At 42.2% G+C, this 23699-nt stretch overlaps 1 protein-coding gene across 2 annotated transcripts in view; it reads right to left on the reverse strand.

The window, feature by feature from the left end:
* The window catches only part of igf1ra (insulin-like growth factor 1a receptor), a 77428-nt gene that overhangs the window by 17116 nt on the left and 36613 nt on the right, over positions 1-23699 (reverse strand). For both annotated transcript variants that reach the window (XM_031293487.2, XM_031293486.2), the window contains exons 3-10: positions 8041-8341; positions 6927-7063; positions 6228-6372; positions 4795-5003; positions 4484-4610; positions 3583-3818; positions 3301-3468; positions 2561-2768 (exon numbers count right to left, since the gene is read on the reverse strand). In XM_031293487.2, the coding sequence (XP_031149347.1) occupies positions 2561-2768; positions 3301-3468; positions 3583-3818; positions 4484-4610; positions 4795-5003; positions 6228-6372; positions 6927-7063; positions 8041-8341 (1531 nt within the window). The remainder of the gene's footprint in view (positions 1-2560; positions 2769-3300; positions 3469-3582; positions 3819-4483; positions 4611-4794; positions 5004-6227; positions 6373-6926; positions 7064-8040; positions 8342-23699) is intronic.

The following is a 23699-nucleotide window of genomic DNA, read 5'->3' on the forward strand; positions in this document are numbered from 1 at the left end:
GCTTAGACATCATTTAAACTGTATACTGGGAATTAGGGCCACAACTAAAAATTATTTTTATTATTGATTAATTGGACGATTTTGTCCCCCAATCGATTCATTGTTTAGTCCATGTATGTATGTAAAATAAGGCCTATCACAATTTCCTAAAGCCCAAGATGAAGACTAAACTAAAGGTGTTTGTTTTGTCCGGCAACACTTCAAAACCCCAAAATATGCAATTTACTATCAAATAAGACAAAGACAAGCTGCAAAGTATCACAATTAAGAAGCTTTAAAAATTGCTTAAAATTATAATTTGATTATTAAAATAGCTGCTGATTATTTTTCTGTTGATCGACTAATCGTTTCAGCTCTACCAGGTGTAATAAAATGCTAAACTCAGAGACCTAACTGAGCAAAGCTAGTCAAGCATCTTTTGTGTCTGAGCAGACATACACCTACACAAGGAGTGTACAGACACAGACAGATCCGTGGGAAAGACCAGTCGCACTGACATGTCAGCATTCCTCTCTGACAGTTATAACTGTACAATCCAAAGTCCAGCACTCAAAAACTGCTCCTGATACTACTGGAAAATACATCAAACATATATGAAAACTGACAGGAGAGTGCTGACAGGAGTGAGAGATGCAGATTTAATGCAGAGTAAATCTTGACCTATCCTGTATCAAAAGCGATAGAATAAGAGGAAGAGAGATGGATAGACCCACTGAGAGGCCAGACGAGAAAACTTGAGGATTCAATTTCTGTATGTGCAATGAGAGTCAGGGTTAAGCAGGACACTGTGAGAAAGCTCCCCAGCTGACTGTAGCATGACCTTATAACTAGTGAGTTACTACAGTTAGTGTCCTGACCTCGCCCCCTAAAAAAAGATCTAGCTTCACGCAATGGAATCCAGAGAGGAAAGCTATAACTACACATTCAGTCTGTGGCCAGTAGGGCACATTATTAGCGCTAGGCCTTAACTGCAGCAACACATACGGCAGGCTCAAAATCTCTGGATCTGACAGAAGAAGAGATAACTTCTAGGGAGTCCTTATCAGTGTATCTTGTATGTATTCATCATAAGTTTCAACCAACAGCAGGCGATTACAGTGAATACATGCTCCAGTCAGCTGATAACAGGTTTTGGATCGTACCACAAGGTCTCCTAAACAGACACTGGCAGCCATCCTCTTTGTGCAGCCATCCTCCCTCTCTTTCACTAAATCGGTCTGCCTTCCTTACTTTGTGTTTGTCCTCTATCGCTGATGGGGCTCTTCCCGCATTAATTTAAATTCCAGATGGATTCACTGTACATTTCCTGGCAGCTGTCTTGCTCCAGAAAAAAAATAAAACGAGTCCCGGACAAAGAGAGCGTGCAAGGGGAGGAGAAGAGTGGAGTGCCAAGTGGAGGGGGACAAAATGGAAAACATTTCCTCTTCTTTTTGTTTCTGTTTTCACCCCCCCCTCTTTCCACTCACCCTAGGTCTAAACCCTGAACTTTTGAAAAAAACTCCCAGATTTTGAGCCCTTTCCCTAGAGTGGTTTGTAATAATGCTGGCTCTGTTACAGTGGAGTCTGTGCATATACAGACTGAGCCCTGGGACTGCCATCCGCTTGTTTCCTAGACAGCTATACTATAACAAATCAACACAGCCAGAGAGAGAAAAAAAGGGGTGTATGACTTCAATTAAAACAGAAAGCCGCTTTATTATTCTTCCTCCAAAGCAATATCGATCCAGTTCCACAAGAGCGTTGCAAAGGAAAAAAAGAAGGATACCGTAACGCTGTTTGAATGAATAAACTTTGGAGACTCAAGAGGCACCGTTTAAAGCTATGGATTTATAAGATACCTGCTGTGTGTTCTTAGTGGGAAGCAAAAAGTATATCAAAGGTCTCCATATTTTACTGTGATGGATGTTCGAGATGGAGTGTTAAAGGAAATCACAAATGCATAGATTGTTTGTGGCTGTCCATATAAGAATAAAAGAGTGTGGGAGGAGGACGGAGCGGGAGTCTTTGAAACAGTGAAACATCCTTAGCCACGAGCAAGTTAAATGATAACACAACACAGATGTCAGTCCCTATTGTGAGGAACAAAAGCCTAAGCAGCTACGAGTGTGCAGCCAAACTAGGCCCTTCAGACTCCTTAATCACATCTCTCTCCTGGGTTTGTTTGTGCTGCCTAAATTGCTGCCTGCTAGGTCCTAACATCCCCCGTGGCACCGTTGCCAAGGCAACATAAAGCCACAAGAGCGCTAAGAAGGCTTTGGATCCTACTCAGCATGTCTCCTCATATGCACCGCCTGACAAAAGGGCTGAGCCCAGCGTGCCGGCTCAGCCCCCGTCAGGTCCATCTACGCCCCTGTGCTTGGATCCTGTCAGCTCCACAGAGGAGCCATTTCGCGGCCGCCACCTCATTCCTCATTTTGACCCAGCAAGACAAACAACTTCAGGTTTTTGATGGCCATCTCCACAGAATGAAAGGAGGCACAGAACAGGAGCTGTAAACAGTTTAACAAGGTCACTGTGAGGCTGGTATTCTAACTCCACTACTATCTGTGGCTTACTATACCTTGGCAGAAAGATGGCATTGTGGAGGAAGTTCTCGAAAATTTTAAAAAAGACCCGGTCATCCTTCTCCCGCTCTTTCTCCTCAGGCGTCTTCTGGCAAGCACAGCATGTTCCCTTCTCTGCGCCTGCCAGGTCTGACTTGGTGGGCTTGGTGTTCTCTTCCATGTCCGTGAACCTTGTGGCTGGGATACGGATCGGGATCTTCAACTCTGTTTTAGGAGAAACCAAGAGTGTTTAGCAATGGGATGCATTATCACAGCAGCTGCTTATAATGTTTTTTTGACACATTTCCTGCAGTTCCTAGAGTTATTTTTCCATATTAAAGAAATAGTTTAACATTTTAGGGAAGTAGACATATTCACATTCGTGCTGAGAGAAAATGAGAAGATTGATCCCACTCTCATGTCTGTACGTTAATATGAAGTTACAGCCAGCAGCTTGTTAGCTTAGCTCACTTACATTATATATTGTTTGTCTGTACAAAAATCCAAGCGTTTACAGTCTTTATGCTAAGCTAAGCTTACTAGCCGCTGGCTGTAGCTGCGTAATTATTTAAGGGGCAGCTTTTAGATTGGTATCAATCGTCTCAAATTAACGCTCGGAAAGAAAGCAAAAAGAAAAAAGTATTACCCAGAAAGTCTGACTTTTTTTTTTTTTTTTACTGACAGGGAAGGACTTATCAGTAGGAGAGCTCACACAATAAAAATATGGTTACTGTTTGGTAGAATAAGTTATGCACACCTTTGGAGCAGTAGTTATGTTGGTAGAGCTCCCTGTCCTCAGGCTGCTGCTGCCAGCGGACCAGGTAGTAGGTCAGATTGCCGTTGGGAAAGGCTGGAGGTGACCACTTCACCATGAGCCTGGTTGAAGAGTTGGCATATGCACGGGCATCTTTGGGCATAGATGGCACTGCAGTAGAGACAAAGTCATGGTATGTTACATTAAAAATAGTCTACAGTCATTACTGAGATGGTTGCATTACAATCACTACAGTATTGGTGCCAACAGACTGGTCAGACTTACGCGATGGGCGTGTGCGAATGTAGATTATATCACTCTTTGCTCCGGTAATGTGTTTGTCCTCCACCTGCAGGGTAATGGCCTTCACAAAAATAGCATACTGGGTCCAGGGCTTGAGGTGTTGAAGACTGATGTTTGGGTCATTGTTTTTATCCCGAGGGAAATCAACATCCACCATGTGCCAGCTGTTTGAGCCACAGCCATCCTGCCCGTCAAACTCTGTGATGTTCTGGAAAGGGCTGGTAAAAAAACAAAACATGGCTGTGCATTGACCAAAATGACTTCACTTAAACATGACATATTCATTTACAAAACATTACATCAAATTTCATTGTTGGTATGAAAGTAAAACACATTCTAGGTCACGTTTGAATATATGATTCATCTTTGCCAATGGTTTTACATATTTCCACCAACCATTTTCCAAAGCATACCATACATTTTTTGATGTATTACCTGCCTTCAAGGCAGCCATTTGTTTCACTTTGTACAAAGTTCGACATAATCAAACCCAGACCTCAAACAATAAGCAGACATGGATGTTGTAAATGTGGTTGTTTGTATTGCATTGTTGGTAATCTGAAATCAGAGGGCCTTAAAGGCAGGAAATCAATCCAAAAGCTCAATCGTGTCTTTGGAAAATAGATGTCAGAAATGTGAACTGCACACAGTAAGTAACAATTGGGGTAAAATGTGCAAAACCAGACAGATATGATCATCTAAGATTTAGTTTTTCCATAAAATAGCTGTGATTTTGAGTGGAATCTTTTGTTTGAAACATTAAGTTCTGACTTGAATGTCCGAAATCAAATATTTTTTTGCGTTTTTTTCATCCATACCCACCCTGCCTCACTGTAGAATTATTTTATAACATGACATAGAGGATAATGAGTTGTTTACTCACGACTCCTTGTAGTAGACTATGAAGCTGATAAGGTCTCTGTAGTCCGGCGGCCGGTAGCGCTCCCATGTCAGCCTGATCGTATAACTTGATGTTATGTTAGACTTGAACTTCAAGATATGGCTTTCACCTGTTGCGACAGAGCAGACCCGTAATGAGAGACGTACAATATTAAAATGGCATAACATTGCCTTTTGTTAATGTCCCCACACATCGAATGACTGCAAAACAAAATCACAGATTGTGTCTTTTTTTAAGATCACTCGCAACAAAACTGTAGATCAATCTGTCAAAGTTTAAGTGAATATACTTACAGCTGGCTCTTTCACCGTTGTTACGGAAATCTCCCTCCTCTGGCTTCACAGCAATGCCCGTCTTCTCCCACATCTTGTGGATCTCAGACATGCAGAGTTTGGGGTTTTGACGGAAGAAGAGACGTCCATTCCCAATAGTCAGGTTATGCTGACTCCAGTCCCACAGGTATTGCAGGTGCTGGTTGTTGATGGCAGAGAACGAATACATGCTGGTAATGAAAAGAGAGCAAGAAAGGTTACAACCATCTCCTATAGATCAACAAAAAGTGTTTTTATTGTTTACATGTTTCATGAAAGCTAAAGTTGTCAGAAATGTGAATAAAAGAGCCACCTGGTGGCAGCGTTAACCACTAAAATAGGTGGATGACACATGAGGTCAGGTTTGTGTGTATGTCTGGGTTTGTACAGAAGAGGACATGAAACAGAAACTCTAGCAGTCAGTTATGCACAACACCTCCAGAGCGAAAGGAATGTCTGCCATCCTCAACAGCATTCCTCTGAGTGAAACTTTACCCTGGGAGAAATGACAACAAGAAGACGACAGGACTTCCCATGACCCCTTTGGCCATTACCAAAAAAGCTTTCCCTCATATATAAGACTGCTGCTGATATCACAGTCTGATGGACCTGAGACTATTCATTTAGCTATGTCGCCACACTCACTCATCTGGCCTGTCTGCATGGCATGATATTTATACTATATATATATATTGTACATTAAAATGCTCATATTATGCTCATTTTCAGGTTCATAATTGTATTTAGAGGTTGTACCAGAATAGGTTTACATGGTTTATTTATAAAAAAAAATATATATATATATATATATATATATATATATATATATATATATATATATATATATATATATATATATATATTTGTTGTACTGCACATTGCTGCGGTTCCTCTTTTCACCCTGTGTGTTGAGCTCTCTGTTTTATCTACCGAGTGACATCTCACTTCTGTTCCATCTTTGTTGGAAGTTGCACATGCGCAGTAGCTAGGTAAGGACTACCAGCCAGTCAGAAGCAGAGTATGAGGGCGTGCCACGCTAGCAGCTAGGCGAGCATTATAACGTGTGTTACAAAGTGATGAACGTTTGTCACGGAAGTAAACGCTGGACTACAATAGAGCAGTTTGGAGCAGTTTGTGAACAGTGTTTTCTATTGGAGATGGTAAGTCCCTTTGGGGTGAACTTTGTAAACCTATAACATGCACAAAAAAGATATATAACACAATAGAGGAAGGGGAAAAGCCAAAAAGCATAATATGAGCACTTTAATGTTCACATGCACCATCCAGGGCAGGCACCCTTTTAACAAGAAGTCACTCTGACATTTATGTAACTTCACTGCTCATGCCCTCAGTCACCGCACACAAGCATGCACACATTCACAGACAGCAAGTGCAGACAAACAGCGCAGACATACTTGTCGATGAGTTCCTGCCCATTGATGTAACGCAGGCTTTTGAGGAAGGACAGTGAGCCAAGTGCGTGGGAGTGTCGAATCTTTACATAGCCCGTCACTTTCTGAATCAATCCCATGAAGCTCTCCAGCTCAGATGCTATGTTATCTGGGGACAGGAGATGAACATGAGAGCACGCACACGCACACACGCACACGCGCACACACACACACACACACACACACACACACACACAATATGAAAGCCACATTAAATTCCACAGGGAAGCTCTTAATGCAAATTTCCCAATGAGTCCTAAATTGTATAAGCTTTATCATATGTGGAGATTAGCTTGTGAGCCGGCCAGTCAACTGAGCAAATAAACAGCATTAAAACATAATGTGATAATTGGGTTAGAGTGCAGGAAGCGGATGTAATGTTGATTTTGTGGCCCTCACTGTTGAATCCCAGCAGCTCAGACCACCAGGCCCTTCAACTTTATCTGTCTCAGTAATCATAATATTTGCTGGGCAGTCAAGTGCAACATAGTGTAGTAAAGTTATATACTGTAGTCAGTAAAGGATTGATATAGCATATTATACGACTGCCAAATAAATATCCTATGTAGTGGTGGTTAGTGTAGCATAGTATGGTCTACTAAGCTTAGTTAAACTGTAACATTTACACATATGATCACAGTACTTCTGCATAGCTGCACTTACTTCCACGGCGGATGTTGATGTCCAGGTTGCCTTCGATGACAGTGCAGTCCTTCAGGGACTGGGCAGCATTAACAGAGTCGATGACAGAGGTTGTGCAGGGCTTATCACACGGGCCATTGCAGGCATTGCATAACATACTGTTTACAGCAGAAGAAGAGGGAAGGAGTGAATGACAAGAAAGAAACATGGGGGAGAAAAGTAAGAACAGTCAGAGAATGAGCAAAATCCTATGTGAACTTTTCTACCTCACCCTGAAATCATTTGTCCACTCCCAAACATTCCAAAGGATTAAGGCAAATACATTTACTTCATGATACAAGGTCACCCCTCACACGGAGAGTTTAATCTTTTATGGGCCCTCGTCTGAACTCTGTTTCGTGAGAGAGTGACTCACTGTATTGACCTCAGAGATTAAAAATCTGTGATATGGCCAAAAAATATACAGCAGCAGATAGTCGGTATCGAAAGTTTGGGAATTGACGAGAGAAAACAGGGAGGAAAGTTGCATACAAATAAATGTTCTTGTTCTTAGTGAATGTCAAACAAAGGAAATGTCAAGTGGACATTTCAGCTGAGTCTCTTCTAAAAACAAAACTTTGAGAATTAATCTGTAAATTCTAGTAGTGGTGAGTGTTGAAAACAAGGCACTATGTTGAGAACCTTTCACTCTGTCAGTCTGGGAAGTCTAAACTTGAATCATTAGCATGCTCTTAACCTTTCACACTTCCAACTTTGAGTCCTACTTGAATGAAACAAGGAACACGGTGAAGTTTATCTTAAGGATGTTTTTTTTATGCAAATAAATTCATTATGCAGTACATACTGAACACGAGCGCCTTTAGTGTCTGGGAATACTGACGAGAAACCCCACTGCTATTCACAGAACAAGCCAGTAAATAATACTAAGACCTCTGAATGTCACTGTGAAAAAGATCAGGTTGTGATTCCGTAAAAATTCAAATACAGAACATTAAACAAAAAATACTTGAAAGACCTGAGACATAATGTAAAATGTTTTAAGGAGCTCTTCCTAATATTTTGTACATGCAGAGTTTCACCTGGCATAGCATTTCCAAATCATCAGGAAAAATAGAAGTGAAGGGTACGTCTTTACCGATTAGTCTCGTTGCGTGTGAAGCCAGAGGGGCAGTCGGGCATACATTCTCCCCCGTGGATGACAAAGTGAGTGTCGCCGGGCAGGTGCACTTGGGAGCACAGGTCCATGGTGATGCAGCGCCAGCCCTCGAACTTGTAAGTGTCTGGGGGACAGTCTGGCACACAGTGACCCTCGTGGTAGTAGTGGAGGCAGCCGGAGCAGGCCATGTCGTTGTTGGGTTCAGTACAGCTTCCCAGGCACTGGCTGTGGCAACACTCTCCCTTGTCTGTACAGGAAAACTTGCAGTGTTCTGGGCATACTGGAGGAGACAGAGAAAGGTGTGGAAGAGAACAGTTTTAGGTTAGTGTAAACGGTCTGTACTGATAAGCACTATTACAACAAAGTCAACGATCATAAAGGTAAACAAGATACAAAACTAATGCTTATAAAAAAAACTGATTGTGATTTAAATGGCATGTACAAATGTAGAATAGCTTCAGAATGTATGATTATTAAGATGTGTTTGTGTTATTACAGGCCAGAAAGCAAATAAATAGGTTAAAGAGGAGTATGGAGTCAGTGTGCATACACAATACTTGTATACAGTGCTAAACATAAGTGAATACACACATGCTAAAGTTGACTAAAAAGAGGAATAAAAAATCATGTTTTGGAAATTGATCTTAATGCCTTATTCAATTTTTTTGGAAAAATCCAACCTTTAAGGACACCAATTTTCTTTGTGAATAAATAATGTGTCGTAAATAAATAAATGTTCTTCCTTAAAATACAGGGGGCATAAGTAAGTACACCCCTATGTTAAATTCCCATAGAGGCAGGCAGATTTTTATTTTTAAAGGCCAGTTATTTCATGGATCCAGGATACTATGCATCCTGATAAAGTTCCCTTGGCCTTTGGAATTAAAATAGCCCCACATCATCACATACCCTTCACCATACCTAGAGATTGGCATGGGGTACTTTCCATAAAATCATCTCTCAATGCAAATCAAACCAGCTATTAGGCTAACTGAAATAAAACCATGCCAATATTTATTATTATGATACATTATTCATTCACAAAGAAAATTGGTGTCCTTAAAGGTTGGATTTTTCCTCATTTTTTTAATTAAGGCATTAAGATCAATTTCCAAAAGATGATTTTTTATTCCTCTTTTTAGTCAACTTTAGCATGGGTGTATTCACTTATGCTTAGCACTGTATATATACAGTCAGTTGCCAGTTTATTACTGTAGGTACACATAGCTAATATTAATGCAGTCTAATACAACCATATTGCAATAAATCCTACTTTCAAACTGCATCCTCCAAAATGACCATTAAGTTGAATCAACACATCTCTAACATTATAACCGTCATGAAGGTAGGATTTATTACAGGGCTGTTGTAATAGACTGCATTAGCTAGGTGCACCTAATACACTAGCAACTGAGTGTTTATATGTATGAACTTGTAAATATGCATGTGTTTTCAAATGCTTAAATGTGGAATTTGTGTGCATGACTGGGCTGTGATAAGGCCAGCAGGAGAGCACCATCACAGAGAAACTGGAGAGCCAGCAGGGTTAAAAATCAGTTGTTCTAGTAAAACACAGCGCTAGCCTCACTTATAGTAATATGGTCGCATCTAATGTGATCGCCCATAGTATCATCTATTCTTTGACAGCAATTTGAAAAACAAATTCCTGATAGAATATGTATGCTTGCCTCTTAAACCAAATTGTTTCTGCAATCAAAGTTTACCAGTGTATTGTGTAGACAAATAACACAGTATATTATCTTTGCATTAATATTCTTCTATAATGGAAGAAAAGACATTTGCACCTCAAACAAAGCTCTCACTCCCACTATCACTACAGCTTCGAAGAAAGAACGAGTGTACATCCTTCCAGGCCGAGAAAAATCGACAGAAAAATGATTGTGTGGGGTGTTTCAAATTAAGCTTGAGCAATATGAATAATAGAAGCTCCTCACTGTTTGCTGAGCAACCAAAACCCATAACAATATGTTATCAATAACACATAGCATTTTCTCGTTGCTTGGGACAGACATTAGACAGATTGTGCATCCTCCTTACAGTTTGTCAGATTTATTGGACAGAGCTTACATAATGACCAATAATATATCAGCCTTCAACTCTAGAGAATACGTCTTTCAAAATCCAAACTTTGACACAGAAAAGTAAAGTTACTCATTCAAGTAATAAGGCAAAATGAGGTCAGTGCTTGTTTGTAGATTTACCAACTACTCATGATAATCTAAATCTGCTTTACACTTCAATTAACAGTGACAGAGGTGAAAATGGCACATGTAAGACGTCTGTTTACAATGTTCAAAATCATTTTTACTGTAGGCTATTTTTAGAGAAGCACTTCTGGAAAACCAGATGTAACGGGTAGAAAGCAGATGATTCCCACTGCTAACTAATCTGGAGACACTGCAGGCCAGGCAGCGGTGTCCTAGTTTCAGGTCCATTTCATAAAAAAACACCTAGAGAGAGAGAGAGAGAGAGAGAGAGAGAGAGAGAGAGAGAGAGAGAGAGAGAGAGAGAGAGAGAGAGAGTGTGTGTGTGTGTGTGTGTGTGTGTGTGTGCATGATTGTGAAAGGTCTGGTGACAAGGTGCTTTCTGCTAATGATTGTTCACTGTAGAGAAGTCTCTGGGGAAAGGTCTAACAGATAAGGAATCTATTATCATTTATAAAAAACAATCTGCCCCTTGTGTTGTTTCTGTATTAGGGCAGTAAATGTAAAAAAATGTTATTCCTGCAAGACAAATTTAATTTCAGCAATAAAGCCAAACTGAACTGAAATAAGAGGCAGAGCACTCCTGGTTCCTTAGCAACCGCCTGCTGGTGCAAAGCCAAACTGGAAGAAAATGTACACGCACACGCACACGCACACACACACACAAACAAACAAACAAACAGACAAAAGTACACTAAAACACATATTTCACTACAATCTTTCATGTGTGTTATTACAATTTGACACTGTGACACTACACATTTTACTTGATGACTATGATAGTCATTATTGCGGCCATCCCCATAACGGATACTTTTACAGGAGTACACATGATAAAGAATGCGTGTGCATGTTGTTATGTGAAAATTTGCGTGTGCCAGAGAGTGAAGAGGAAAAGGAGCTCTGCTTGTTTATTTGCTTTTAAATTAAATGCGGGTGTCGGAGCATCGTTGGTTCACTTTATGAATCAGTCCAGAAAATGAAGCTGGCTGCTGAGCTAATCTCTTGATGACTATTTCATGTGGCTTTACAAAAACATCTGTGTAGGTTAAGAATGTGACGGTGTACTACAGTAATGCTGCAGAGCAAACACACACTCACACAGTGCCAACTCCAGTTTCGCTTCACAAGGGAAGGGGAATGATCATTCTCACTCCTGACAGTTTCTTAAATACTTGCCATTCTTTCTCACATTCAGTCAAATTTAATAAGTGCAGAAGAGGTGAAAGGGTCTGTTTGGAAAATTCCTTCAGGATACTATGACAAAAGAAAAACCCAAGACATCTCTGACTATTTCCTAAAAAAATGCTATCTTATTCAGTATACCTGATACAATATATGTATTGTTCAATACACTGCAGTACCTCGGGAATTTCTAATAATTGTCTCCTGATAAGACAGACCTTGAAATTACACAGCAGTTATTGCAGTAAGAGTATTTTCATGATGGCATGAGTTAGTAGAGTATTTAGCTATACGGCCCTTTCCTGTGCTATGTATAGCTTCCCACTCACACTACATGCTCTGCTACACCAGGAGTTGACTGGCTCTGTGGTACTTCATAAATAGTGTATCTAACTATTCTGGATCTGGTCCAAAACAAATGGCAATTTTTGTTTTCAAACTACAGTATCAAAGGCCAACACACACAGGTTCTCACATGACAGCTTGGAAATATGATGCTGAAATGAGTGTTTAAAGCGGGCAGATTAGTGTTGCACATTTGGAGAGTGAGAAAAACAAAAAGAGAGAAACATCAGGTAGGCTTCATTTTTCTTGGAATCCGACCAAAAGGGGGCAGCCAAGGCAAACTCTAATGAGCCTCACTGGAGGAGGTCCCTTCCTTTCTGCATCATTTTAACAGATTCCTCAATGAAGAGAAATTCCAAACACGCATACCTTCCACCAGAAGAAAGCGGAGGGAGGGGGAGTTGCTGCCTTAAATCCATATAAGTCGACCCGGTTTCACTGTGTGACCAAACAACCCATGGTATCAAGGATACAATCCTCTATTTATAGATGCTCTTAATGCGGCCCTATTTCCACGCTGCTGCTCTCTACACATAGCTATGCAGGGCATTGAGGGTTTCCACTACTTCAAAGGAAAGGGACTACCTAACAAGGGGCTCCTCTTATCATCCTTGTAGTCCCCTGAGTGGATGTTTAATATGAGCAGGAATAAATTAGAAGCATCAGCAGGGTGATATTTGACCATATTTAAGTACACACTGTATCACATTAAGAAACTGTTGCAGAAAACAAACTGTAGAAACAAAAATTTTGACAATGATCTGAGGCTGCAGAGCCAAATAAGTCAAACTGCTGGGAGTGGGGGTAGGGAGGTTTATGATGTTCCTCTCATACAGTAGTTATACAACCCCCCTCCCTCTCTCCTGCTCTTTCCCTGAGCAGTCAGGTCAGACACCATAGCCAACCGGCAGCCTGCCCCTGCTGTTTGTCAGAGCACTGCGACACATGGAGTGGCCGGGTCCATTTCGTCAACAGTAGACAAGGCAACATTAGGCACTGAGGAGTTTCCTTCTGAGCAGCTTGTGCATCCCTAAAACCGCCATTAAATACAGCCGCAGTGTGGGGAAGATGCATCACCAACCACTGAAAGACTGATTTTTGTTCTAAAGGTGTCCTCCAGTCGCTGGACTATGTGAACAATCTGCAGAATGTTTCAGGCCACAGAGGATTCAAGGGGGAGAATGTTAATTTCTTGTTCCGCTGCAACAACACAATGACAACTTCAGGAATTGCTGCAGAAACCTGAGATGAGGAGGCTATTTTGGCAACAAACATGATCATGGGGGTTTAATGTGAGATAAAAAAACAGGAACATATAGCTTAAAATGAAAATACGGTAAAATAACATACATAAGGATGTAAGTATAATTTTCGGACCAAAAAAAAAAGACTGCAGTAGAGCAAAAGAGGTGGAAAGCATCAAATTAATTCCTCTGTCAGGCAGGCCTTGCCTTCTTAAAGCGCAGCATGCAAGGAGGGCTCAGGGTTATGTGACCCAGAACCCGAAAACGATGCCTTACCCCTCCTCTTTCCCCAGTCTGTATCCACACAAAAAATGCTTCAATCTGATAACAAGATGGCTAGATTTCAACACTGTCTGTGTGTGTGTGTGTGTGTGTGTGTGTGTGTGTGTGTGTGTGTGTGTGTGTGTGTGTGTGTGTGTGTGCGTGCGTGCGTGCGTGCGTGTGTGTGGATGAGGGGGTTCTTTGAATAAGTAGGTGCTTGAGAGGAAGAGGATTGCAGTGCAGCAATGCTTCTCATCTGAATGCAAGTCATGTCCCGTTTGCTAGAGAGCACGCTGTGTAAGTAACTACTACACTGTTTACATCGGGATGCTGATGACAATTTCACTGCCAGCAGGACACTGCTGCCTCTGAAGATGTATGGTGTGAAAATATAAGGAATTTGGTAAACTGGTGTAATTTTCCCAAACCAAACATAGGAGTTGGCCATAGTGAAACATAAAAATGATCTAATAATCATTCTTCATATAACATATGAATGAGCAGTATGTTTTCCCTGCGTCATTGAAGATAAGTAGGAAGCGTGACAGACAGTTGGGAAATCATTCATTATTCACAGTGTGGCTCGAGGGGAGGGATGACAGGGAGGAGGGTGTCTGGAAAGAGGAGGGAGGGGGTTAAACTGGGAGCTATCTGCTGGACCAATAGCAGGTGAGCAGGGGAGGTTCTAATCCTGATGATTGACATGTTATTGAGTCTGAAGCAGAGATGGTAAACAAGTCCTCTCTTGAGCAGGCATTCGGAGGGGGAGTCGTAACCATAGTGATAAGCCATGGCTTTTCCGCTTTACCGTTTCAGAGAAACCATAAGTTAAGGAAAAACCTGAATAGACTTAGCTTACTCAACAACAAAGCCTTGGTAAGATTATTCCTGTCCCTGACCCTTAACTGAAACATCAGCTAAATAACAAAACATGACTCGGAAGCTGGGATGAAAAAGTAATGTATTCTGCAGGAAGTAATACATTTTAACTGAGTTTTATTTAAAAAAAAAAATACATTTTAGTAAAATGCAAAATAATAAATATAGTAAAGATAAAATTGTGCATTTTTAGAATTTTGCCCCAGAAAATTAGAACATAACCATCACATTCTTTGCTGTGACAGCATGCTTTTGAAGGAGGTTACTGTAGTAGCTGCATGTTAAGTGTCAATCACACCGCCTGTCCTTGCTCCACAATGTAAACGGGGCCATAGCTCCATAAGGACATGATTACATTTATATCTAAATCACCTCCATTTACAGAAGTATTCACTCTACTGCACACTACACTGTGGGGATGAAAAGCATCCCACTCTGTGCAGAGTCAGGGCCAATGAGCTCAGGTTACCAATGATGAGAGCAGTAGCAGACAGTAAGGTAGCGGAACAGGAGCACAGTAGCAGACGGAAGGCCTATCAGGGGCTGATACAGCCCGGATCGCAGGCCGAGCCCCCAGCTCCCTGAGCTCCATCAGGCCACATCCTCATCCGGCAACCCGATCCTCCCTGGGAGCCCCCAGTGGATCACTACAGACACTTGTTTAAACCACATCAGCCCAGACGGCCAGAGAGAGGATGCTTCCTCCACTCACAGCCAAAGGCAAACCGCATCAGAGATTCCTGTGCTGTCTTACCGCTATAGCAATAGAGTCTCAAGTGCCGGGAAGGACTGATCTAATCTAAAGTGGTGTTTTTCACCTTGTCTGGCCATGCATGTTCGGCAAGATCGATCTTTCTGCTGATCAGAGGGGGGTTTTTTTCAGAAGGGGAACACTGCACCGCGTCATGATGTGATTTTCTCATGCAGACAGCTGGCTCAGGAAGGCTTGGCTAAATCTCTGTTCAGTCCTGCGCACAAAGGTGCGTGTGTGAGCCCATTCCTCCCCGTCCCAGTGTTTCTGGGTCTCTTCCACTCCCATGCCCACTAAAGACCAGCAATGTGTTTTTCACACAACTATGTGCTGGTCTGTGTGTTCAGGCATGCGTGGCATTTCCCCTCACTCGCATTCAGTCACAACACACACACACACACACCTTCCTTCTACCCTCAGGCCTTGGCCCACGTTGTTGTTGTTGCTGTTGCTGTTGTTGTTGTTGTTGCTGTTGTTGTTGTTTACACTTACAGGTATGCAGCACAGTCACATGTGAAAACACTTTGTGTTTTTATCACTAAAGAGGTAGGGAATGGTCTGAAAGCTATTAAAGACACGTTAAAACACTTTCCAAACAATGACGAATACAATGTCCATGAATATTATGATATTATTTGGCATAATTTATTGAAAGTAATGAAGTATTAGCCGTCATAGACTCACATTCTGGTTAATAGAAAATGTAACATGATTGGTAGGGAAGCACTAATATTAGCCACACTACTGAGGTATCTAAACACCATATCCTATTACCTTATTCTAGTAATCCTTGAGGCAATGTATAGCTAAAAGGATTGGTCGATTGTTTCATCAGATGATTGATAGAAAATTAATTGACAACTATTCTAATTCCATTACCAATATGATGTACTTTTTCAGGCAAAAATGTTAAAAATTTTGTTAAAATCTTTGTCATATAACATAGTAGAGTAAATATCTTTGGGCTTTGAAGTGTTGGTCGGATAAAACAAGCAATTTAAAGATGCTGCCTTGGTCTATGAGAAATTGCAGTGGGCATGTTTCACTATTTTCTGAAATGTTATAGACAAAACAGTCGAGAAATTAATGTGCAGATGAATTAATAACAAAAACAAATGCTCTAAATTAATGTATAGAAAGATGCTTAAGTCCGTTTGAAAAAGAGCTACTTCACAGGGAATCCAAATGTTTGTGTGGTAAACTGATAAGTTGGGTCAAACCCCATAACTAAGCCCAGGCCCAAGCTGAACTTCTGAATCCCTGTAGGGATTATTTATTTATTTATTTATTTTTTTTTTTAAATGGGCCCACTAAACGATAATAAAAATGTACGGCACAGAATCATTTCAGCCCCACTTTGAACAACACATATAAATAATAGAGATGCCTGCTCTGTGACTCTTATTACCCAATGAACAGCATTGTCATTTGAAGAAAACAAAATCAGTGTGACTTTCAATCCATTCAGCAGGGGCAAATCAAAATACCCCTCTGGTTGAGCTCAATGACATTCACAGAAATCAGTTGCAGGCACTGAAGGTGACAAGCTGCATAGCTAAGAAAGATGCTAAGATAGGTATCAGTATGGGAAAAGCAACTTCATGGAGAACTCAGACAAGGTTTTCTTTTTCTTGCTTTTTTTCCACAGAATCTGAGGTGTTTCCTCTCACTAAAAGTGGCTTCTAAAAATACCTGACTTCCCAGATCAGCTTCATTAAATGCAGTGTGTTTCCTGGCAGTGTTGTGCTGGCTGGCTGGCTGGCTGGCGAGATGTGTTGTCTGTTTTGCTAGCTGCGTGACTGGTTTGGGTTCGTGAGAGCGTGTCAAGCCCTCACATCCCTTCAGCCTCATACACATCACTCTTCACACTCTAATCTCTCTTGTGAATGTAGAGGAGACACCCATGAAGACCATCACTAAATACTTATGCTTGGTTACTTATATAAACTGTAAATGGCATCCATCATACAGCTTTACTACGCAACACTGGAGCAAATCATTACAAACTGTACATATAAAATGAACAATTTATTGCTTCATTTAGCTGGATGGTGTTGGATGTTTGCACGCACAGTCTAACACGTGGCTGTGTACCCACCTGTCCCTAGATAGGCAGCTACCCAGTGAGAACCTCCAGCGCCATATGGGCCAATGTTGATTCTCGACACATTCAAACTCCACAGCACTTCAGGTTTTTAAAATAAATGTGACTCTGAAATGTTGCAGGCGAGCATGTGCAGTACTGTATGTAACATTTTTACTCTATCAAACTTGGTTCAGCCTATCATCATCAGAGAATCAGAATAGTAGTGGTTCTGATGCCAAGGCCTATTTCTGCAGATGACCATCTGCAGCTTTGCGGCACACGGTGCCCAGACTTCGTCCTGGCACGCCGTCCGGCATACATTCTCCCTGCTGGCATGACGTCTGGATTCAAAATGACACATCTTTATTTCACATCGACTTCAAGGAGGCCCTAATCCTGATTAAGCATACCAACATTTGTCTTGAGCTAAAAAGCTGATGGGGATAAGTTTGTGTTCATTGCCAGCATTCCTACCAGGTTAGAATGGAGTGCTTTGCAAACACTGAGAAGGCCATTAGTCGATTACCGAGCTGATAGCCAGTGGACTGTAAATCCTGTACAGTTCAGTTTGGTAACATTTTGTGTGTGTGTGTGTGTGTGTGTGTGTGTATGTGTGTGTGTGTGTGTGTGTGTGTGTGTGTGTGTGTGTGTGTTGAAGATTGGTGGGGTTGTTTGCATGAGGGGGGTCATATTTAGGACCATGTAACCAAAATGTATGCATAGCTTACATTGCAGTCTCTGTCTGTATGTCTTACTGCAGTCTTGTCTTTCAGATGACAGTGGCTGGTTGTTGGCCCATGCAGACAGACTGCGGTGAAATGCCGTTGCTCAGCCTGTTTCTCCAGTGCATCTCCCTCTTCTCTTTGGGATATACGCCTCAGTGTCTGTCACCTCAGTGGAGCCTGACGTTCTATACAGTCCTATCAGACACTTCAAATATGACATCTGTATTTAGGGTTTCCTTTTTCCTCCACTTAATTTAATTTTCACAGCGAGTTTCTTGAGGGCAGACACAGTGTCCTTTTTGTGAGGCTGCACTCGTTCTTTAAAAAGGACAAGCTGTGGGTTCAGCAGGGACAGTTGTGCCCAGAGTTAACATCTGTTATGACGGGACACTGAGACTATTCTCTCCAACTGGAGAGCCTGCGCTGAGATTTTAGGCCAGTCCTTTCAAGTGTAATGGTCTGATAAGATATCACAGTCCCAGATGGTATCACAGTAAAACGGCATTGTATTGATCCAGTAGCTGCCGTATACAAAGCTTCATTTCACATGAAAGAGGCCTGTCAGGGCTTTAGCTTTTCCTTATAAATACACTAACCTCATGCTTGTTTTGCAAATTTCCTATCTGCAAAGGGAGTTAAAAGCTTGCAGTGTGCAGGTAGTTCATGGACTGCTGAATAACACTGAAGAATAAAGGCACTTAATGCTCACTTTGTGTTATGTTTGCACACTGATAAGACCAAAGAGGACCAATGATGGAAAATGTTTGGCAGCATTTAGCAATGCGATGGTTTTCACTTCATCCTTTTTACATCAAAGAGTATGCTGGAATACCAAAAGTAGGGGCTATATTGCCTTAAACATCTCCTTTATTCCAAGTGGTTGAAGGTGACAATCAAACAGCACAATGTGGGTTACCATGTAAGTGTAAGGCACCAATTACACTGAAAAGCCATTACAGTGCAGTAAACAGTAAAACTCCTCATTAGCAATTGGGCAACAACAGCACCAAATATGGCAGCTGCACAAAGCCTGTGCAGTAAAAAATGTCACTGTTTACAAGTCTCTGAACAAATTACATCACCCTCAGTAAGTTTCACTCACAGGCTCAGCACAGACACAGCTCCTTAGTTTCAACCTAAGTTTCGGCGTTATATCAGATTTTACCATTACGCATTCACTTCTGATCTCAAACATAAGCTGTACAGTCATGATACAGTGGGAACCATAGGAATGACAAACTGTAATCCCCTATCTAATCTTTACCATATTTAGTTTAGGGACAGGGTTTGGGTGGCAAATCAGCTACAGTATCAACTGCAGAGAGCTGGGCTCAAGGGCATAGGGGGGCTGGGAGTAGAGTGTTTGGCTATATGGGCCCAGGACAGGCACATGGGTCAGAGGTCAGAGGCTAAAGGCCAGAGATGGGGCAGACTACGGATAAGCCGTCCCTGGCATTACTGTACCAACAGCAGAACAGGGCAACCGATGTGGATGGAGCAGGACAGCTGACAGGCCTTAATAAACAGTCCCCAGCCCACACTTGCTATTGGCTGCCAGTGACATCATTGCTCTATCACCATGTTTCACCTCCTCCTCTCAGGGTGGGTGGAGAGTTCAGTCCTTCCTCCTCCTCCTCAACCAGTCTCTCTCTCACACACACACACACACACCGCTTCATGTGCCCCTTTTAGGGACCTCAGCAGCTCTTGTTCAGGAGGAGTGAGGAAACAAAAAAAGAACGAAAGAAAAATTAGACAGCCATGCGCTCACACACACAAACAAACATAAACACACTGCACATATGCTGTCATTTCTTTCAGGCTCTAAAACTCAAGCAGGCCTTTCTTAATTAACACAAGCCAAGTGAGGAGTTTTGGTTGGCGCATCTTGCTATTATTGTGAAAGTCTAGGTTTGACATTTTCACAAGCAGACAGCTCACTAAATTACCAGCTGGGCTGCACTGCGATATGTCTCCAGTAATGAAACAAAAGGATGCTCACGGGGAAGGAGAGAAAGACACTTGGAGAGAAAGAGAGCATAGGAAGAGGTACATTGAGAAATAATTGCTTAATATATAAAAAATGTACTGGAAGAAAAAGAAATCAGACCATCTCTTTATCCAGTGTATTAAAACAGACATGTAGCGACTGTTGGGAGAGGTCTTAATCACAGGGATCGATCCCTGTGTCAGACAGGTGTTCCATGTCTGATGAGGGTGGAGGTGAAGGATGGAGGGAGGGTGACAGACGTGTGTGTTATTCTGCTCTGCCACAATCAGACCAGTTTAGTCCAGGATCACAACCCTCCATGAGAGATTAGCTCTTAGTCGGATTAAGGAGGAGTCAGTGCATGTAGGAGAGGTGAAGTGTCCACATAGCACCGCAGGAGGAATCAAGGGGGCTGCAGTGGGGAGTATGGATGGGGCAGAGGGGTTTGCCAGCACTGAGGCAGATGGAGAAGGCTCTGCTCTGTACTGCTCTACTCAACAAAGACTAGAAATGAAACCACCTTCAACCCAAGCCACCATGACAGAGCTCAACAGGTCTAAACTCCCTTCCCCAAAAGGTTGCAGCCTCATCTCTAAAAAAAAAACTCCACAAGTGTGAACATTCAGTAAACTGGATTATTCAAAGGATGACAGAGAGGGCAGAGATGACAGATGCCAGTAGAGCGGCAGGGGAATGGGCACAGAGAACAAGCCTGCCTCCAATCACAGGAAGTGCTAAGCCCCCACTGTGTCAAACATAAGACTTCAAGAAATGATTGAAACAAAATACCCACGCTTTCTCCCCCAAACAAACAATGGCCTCCATTGTGAAATGCTGTGGCACACTCACAGTCAGGGGAGACATAAAGACACAGTTTTAAAATAATGGGCTTTATTCCCCCTCCTCTCAAGGCCACAGACAACTTTCTCCTTCAGTTGGGACATAGACGGCGGCCACGCAATACTGCAGCCCACTTTGGAAGCCCCCGCTCAGAAAAATATGTCTTTGTCTTCCTGTCGTTACAGACCTCACACAGCTCAATGGACCGGGCTGCAACAGTTTAAAGCACCAACAGGGGGCCTTAGCCATGGGAGAAAGGCACGCTGAACTGCAGACACATCCACTGAGAATGTAAACACAAGTCTGGGGAGCCTTTTCTTTTTTCTTCTTGTCATGACCCACAATCTATCTCGTAAACTATTGATAAATAATCAATGTGAGCAATGTCAGTCAGTCTTGCTGGATTAGTACAGCAATACATAGATTGACATAGCAGAATGCAAAGACTCACTATACACAGACAGAAAACACAGCATATGCAGCATATGTGCCCCAAAGTACTACAAACAACTCACAGTCTCATATTTTGCTCATAAAAATATTTCAGGCGTATTATCATTCCTCCAGCTCAGTTTGATTCAGCCTGAGGGTTTCCCCAAACAAATCACTTCACATCCGTTTTATGGCATTCTGAAGAGATCACTCTGTTCCTCTGACATACGTGTGGGAACCTGCGGAAAGAGGACACTGCACCAACTGCACACACTGCATCCCTGGTTCTATATTTACTTGAGAACTACTGTATCCCCAGATGCAGTAATTTGTTGCAGTTATTTCATAAATGTCTAGTTAACTATTATTGGTCTGAAAGCCGCCAAATTGCACACCATAAACTGTAATAAATGGAAGGCCTGAGGCTATATTTACTCTTCCACGGTAGCACTGCTGCAGCTCTGGAACTGCTTCAGAAAAAATCACTATGCCTAGTAACTATACGAGTATACTTGCAATTCTAGTGTTTAACTGCACCAAAAGCCATGAGGATGATGATATAAAGACCCTTTTGTAACATTCAAATTCTTAATACATTGTTATCTTAACTATGTGACATGAACTGGTGTTAAATATTGCCTGAGCCTGAATGTGCTCCGAGTTACACATTACCTAGTCCTTACTTTGAAACACTGAGTCCCTGACAAGTGGCCAGCGTGAGAGAGGATCCACACCTGCTAGATCAGTGATTTCCTCCAGAATGCACTTAGACAAACATGAATGTGCACACACTTGCATACTTTCAAACAGCCGGTGCTGGGCCGGCTGGCTACAGACGGCCAGGGGACGCTGAGCTGGCTGAGAGAGGGAATGGGAGCACGCTGGCTCAATCAATGAGCCATCAATCTCTCTCACACACACACACACACACACACACACACACGGAGCAAACACAGGAAACAGGAGACCATATCCTTTAGCTACTCAAAAGAAAGCCATCAAAGTGCTGGCTCTGGCTCCAGGCCCTTTTCCATGGCCAGATTCCTAAGCTTTGTCTTGTGGTGGTTTTATTAGAGCTACTATTACTTCGCCCTGACCCCTCTCAGAGGAGTTGTGTGTCTGTTGCTATCCTAACTAGCCCACTGCTGCAGGGCCTCATTGTACTCTGCTGAGCTCTCAGCTAGCAAGGGGTTGTGAAAAGGCTGGCAAGGAGGCAGCAGTAAATCACGTAATAGCACACCTCTGTTGTCTATTTGGTACCTGAAGGAAGGAAGGGGAGAGTGAGCAGGATGCTGTGATTCTAGTGATCTATCATTATTAAGCAATTACCTTATTTTTTTACATGTCCATAATTTCACAATCATTTCACAATCATTTTACAATAACTCTCAAAAGGTTTTCCAGTAAGGACTCTATAATTTGTAGTACACTAATTATAGGGAAAACAGAAACAATGTTCAATTGCTACACTTCCAATCAATGAATTGATTGCTTTATAAATGACTTAAAATATTGATTAAAATTGTTGATGATTCACTTTATTGTTGTTTATTATTGTATTTGTACACAAATAATTGACAAAACATGTCAGAACAGCTGCAGAGAGTCAGTGCCTCCAGATGAAACGCACATTCCACCATTCTTCCCAGCCCCAATCTGCCAACAGGAGCACATTCCTGCTACATGTAGGCAACGCCATGGACACTTGAAGCATGTTATTACTGCATCGCCTGTCCTCAAGGAGGAAAAACACGAGTTCACCGAGTTGTCCTGAGAACAACTGAGCTCTTACACTGTGTTCCCCATGTGTCTTGGACGCAGAGCACGTCCAACACATAAACAGAGTTTGGAGTCATCTCCAGGCTGAGCTGCTCCTTTTCTGTAGTCTCAGGGGGGGAGAGAAGAAGCAGAAGAAAAAGCAGGAAAAGGCGGCCCGCGTCACAGGCACGAATCAGCAGAATTAATGTACACAGTGAGGAGTAAACAACACTAGAGGACGTCCTCTTGTCCCTGAGCTGCAGTGACAGCATGTCCTCCTGTCTGCATTGTCACTCTGTGTCAGCTCTCATTACCTACAGCGCTTCATGGCCAGCACTAACTGACTGATGAAGTGACTGACTGGCTAATGGCACCTGCTACCTACTGCTGTATAGATGACAGCAAAGGGGGGGGGGGGCGCTCACGTAGACTCACTGGCTCTTATAAATATTAGCCATAGATTATTAATTGATAATATATAAGAAATCACTTTCAGTCTTATTTCTTGATGCGTTAAATATTCATAATTTATAAAGCAGAAATATGCTTAGGTCATCATGCTTTGATTAGCCACCAAACAAGAAAACTAAACAAAATGAATGCCAATATGGGGACAAGCTAAACCCAACTTTCATCTCATCCCACAGCCGGTCTCCCTGTGGCAATTCTTGTCTGCCTCACTGCCTTCACAAAGGTCCTGTCGGCTTATTCACCAATAGCCATAAGTTATTTGGAAAGCACAACGGCGCTACGGGAAATACAAATGAAAGGGTGGAGCAGGCCTGAATGTTCAACCCCTCTCCCTTGACACAAGACCCCCCCCCCCCCCCCCTTGGTCCCATCATGCATGAAACAGAGCTGTACACCCCCAACTCTCCACAGAGACTCGAGGACCGTCGTGCCAGCATTGTGCCGGC

This window comes from Sander lucioperca, chromosome 7, assembly GCF_008315115.2.
Source record: "Sander lucioperca isolate FBNREF2018 chromosome 7, SLUC_FBN_1.2, whole genome shotgun sequence".
NCBI classification, from domain to species: Eukaryota; Metazoa; Chordata; class Actinopteri; order Perciformes; family Percidae; genus Sander; species Sander lucioperca.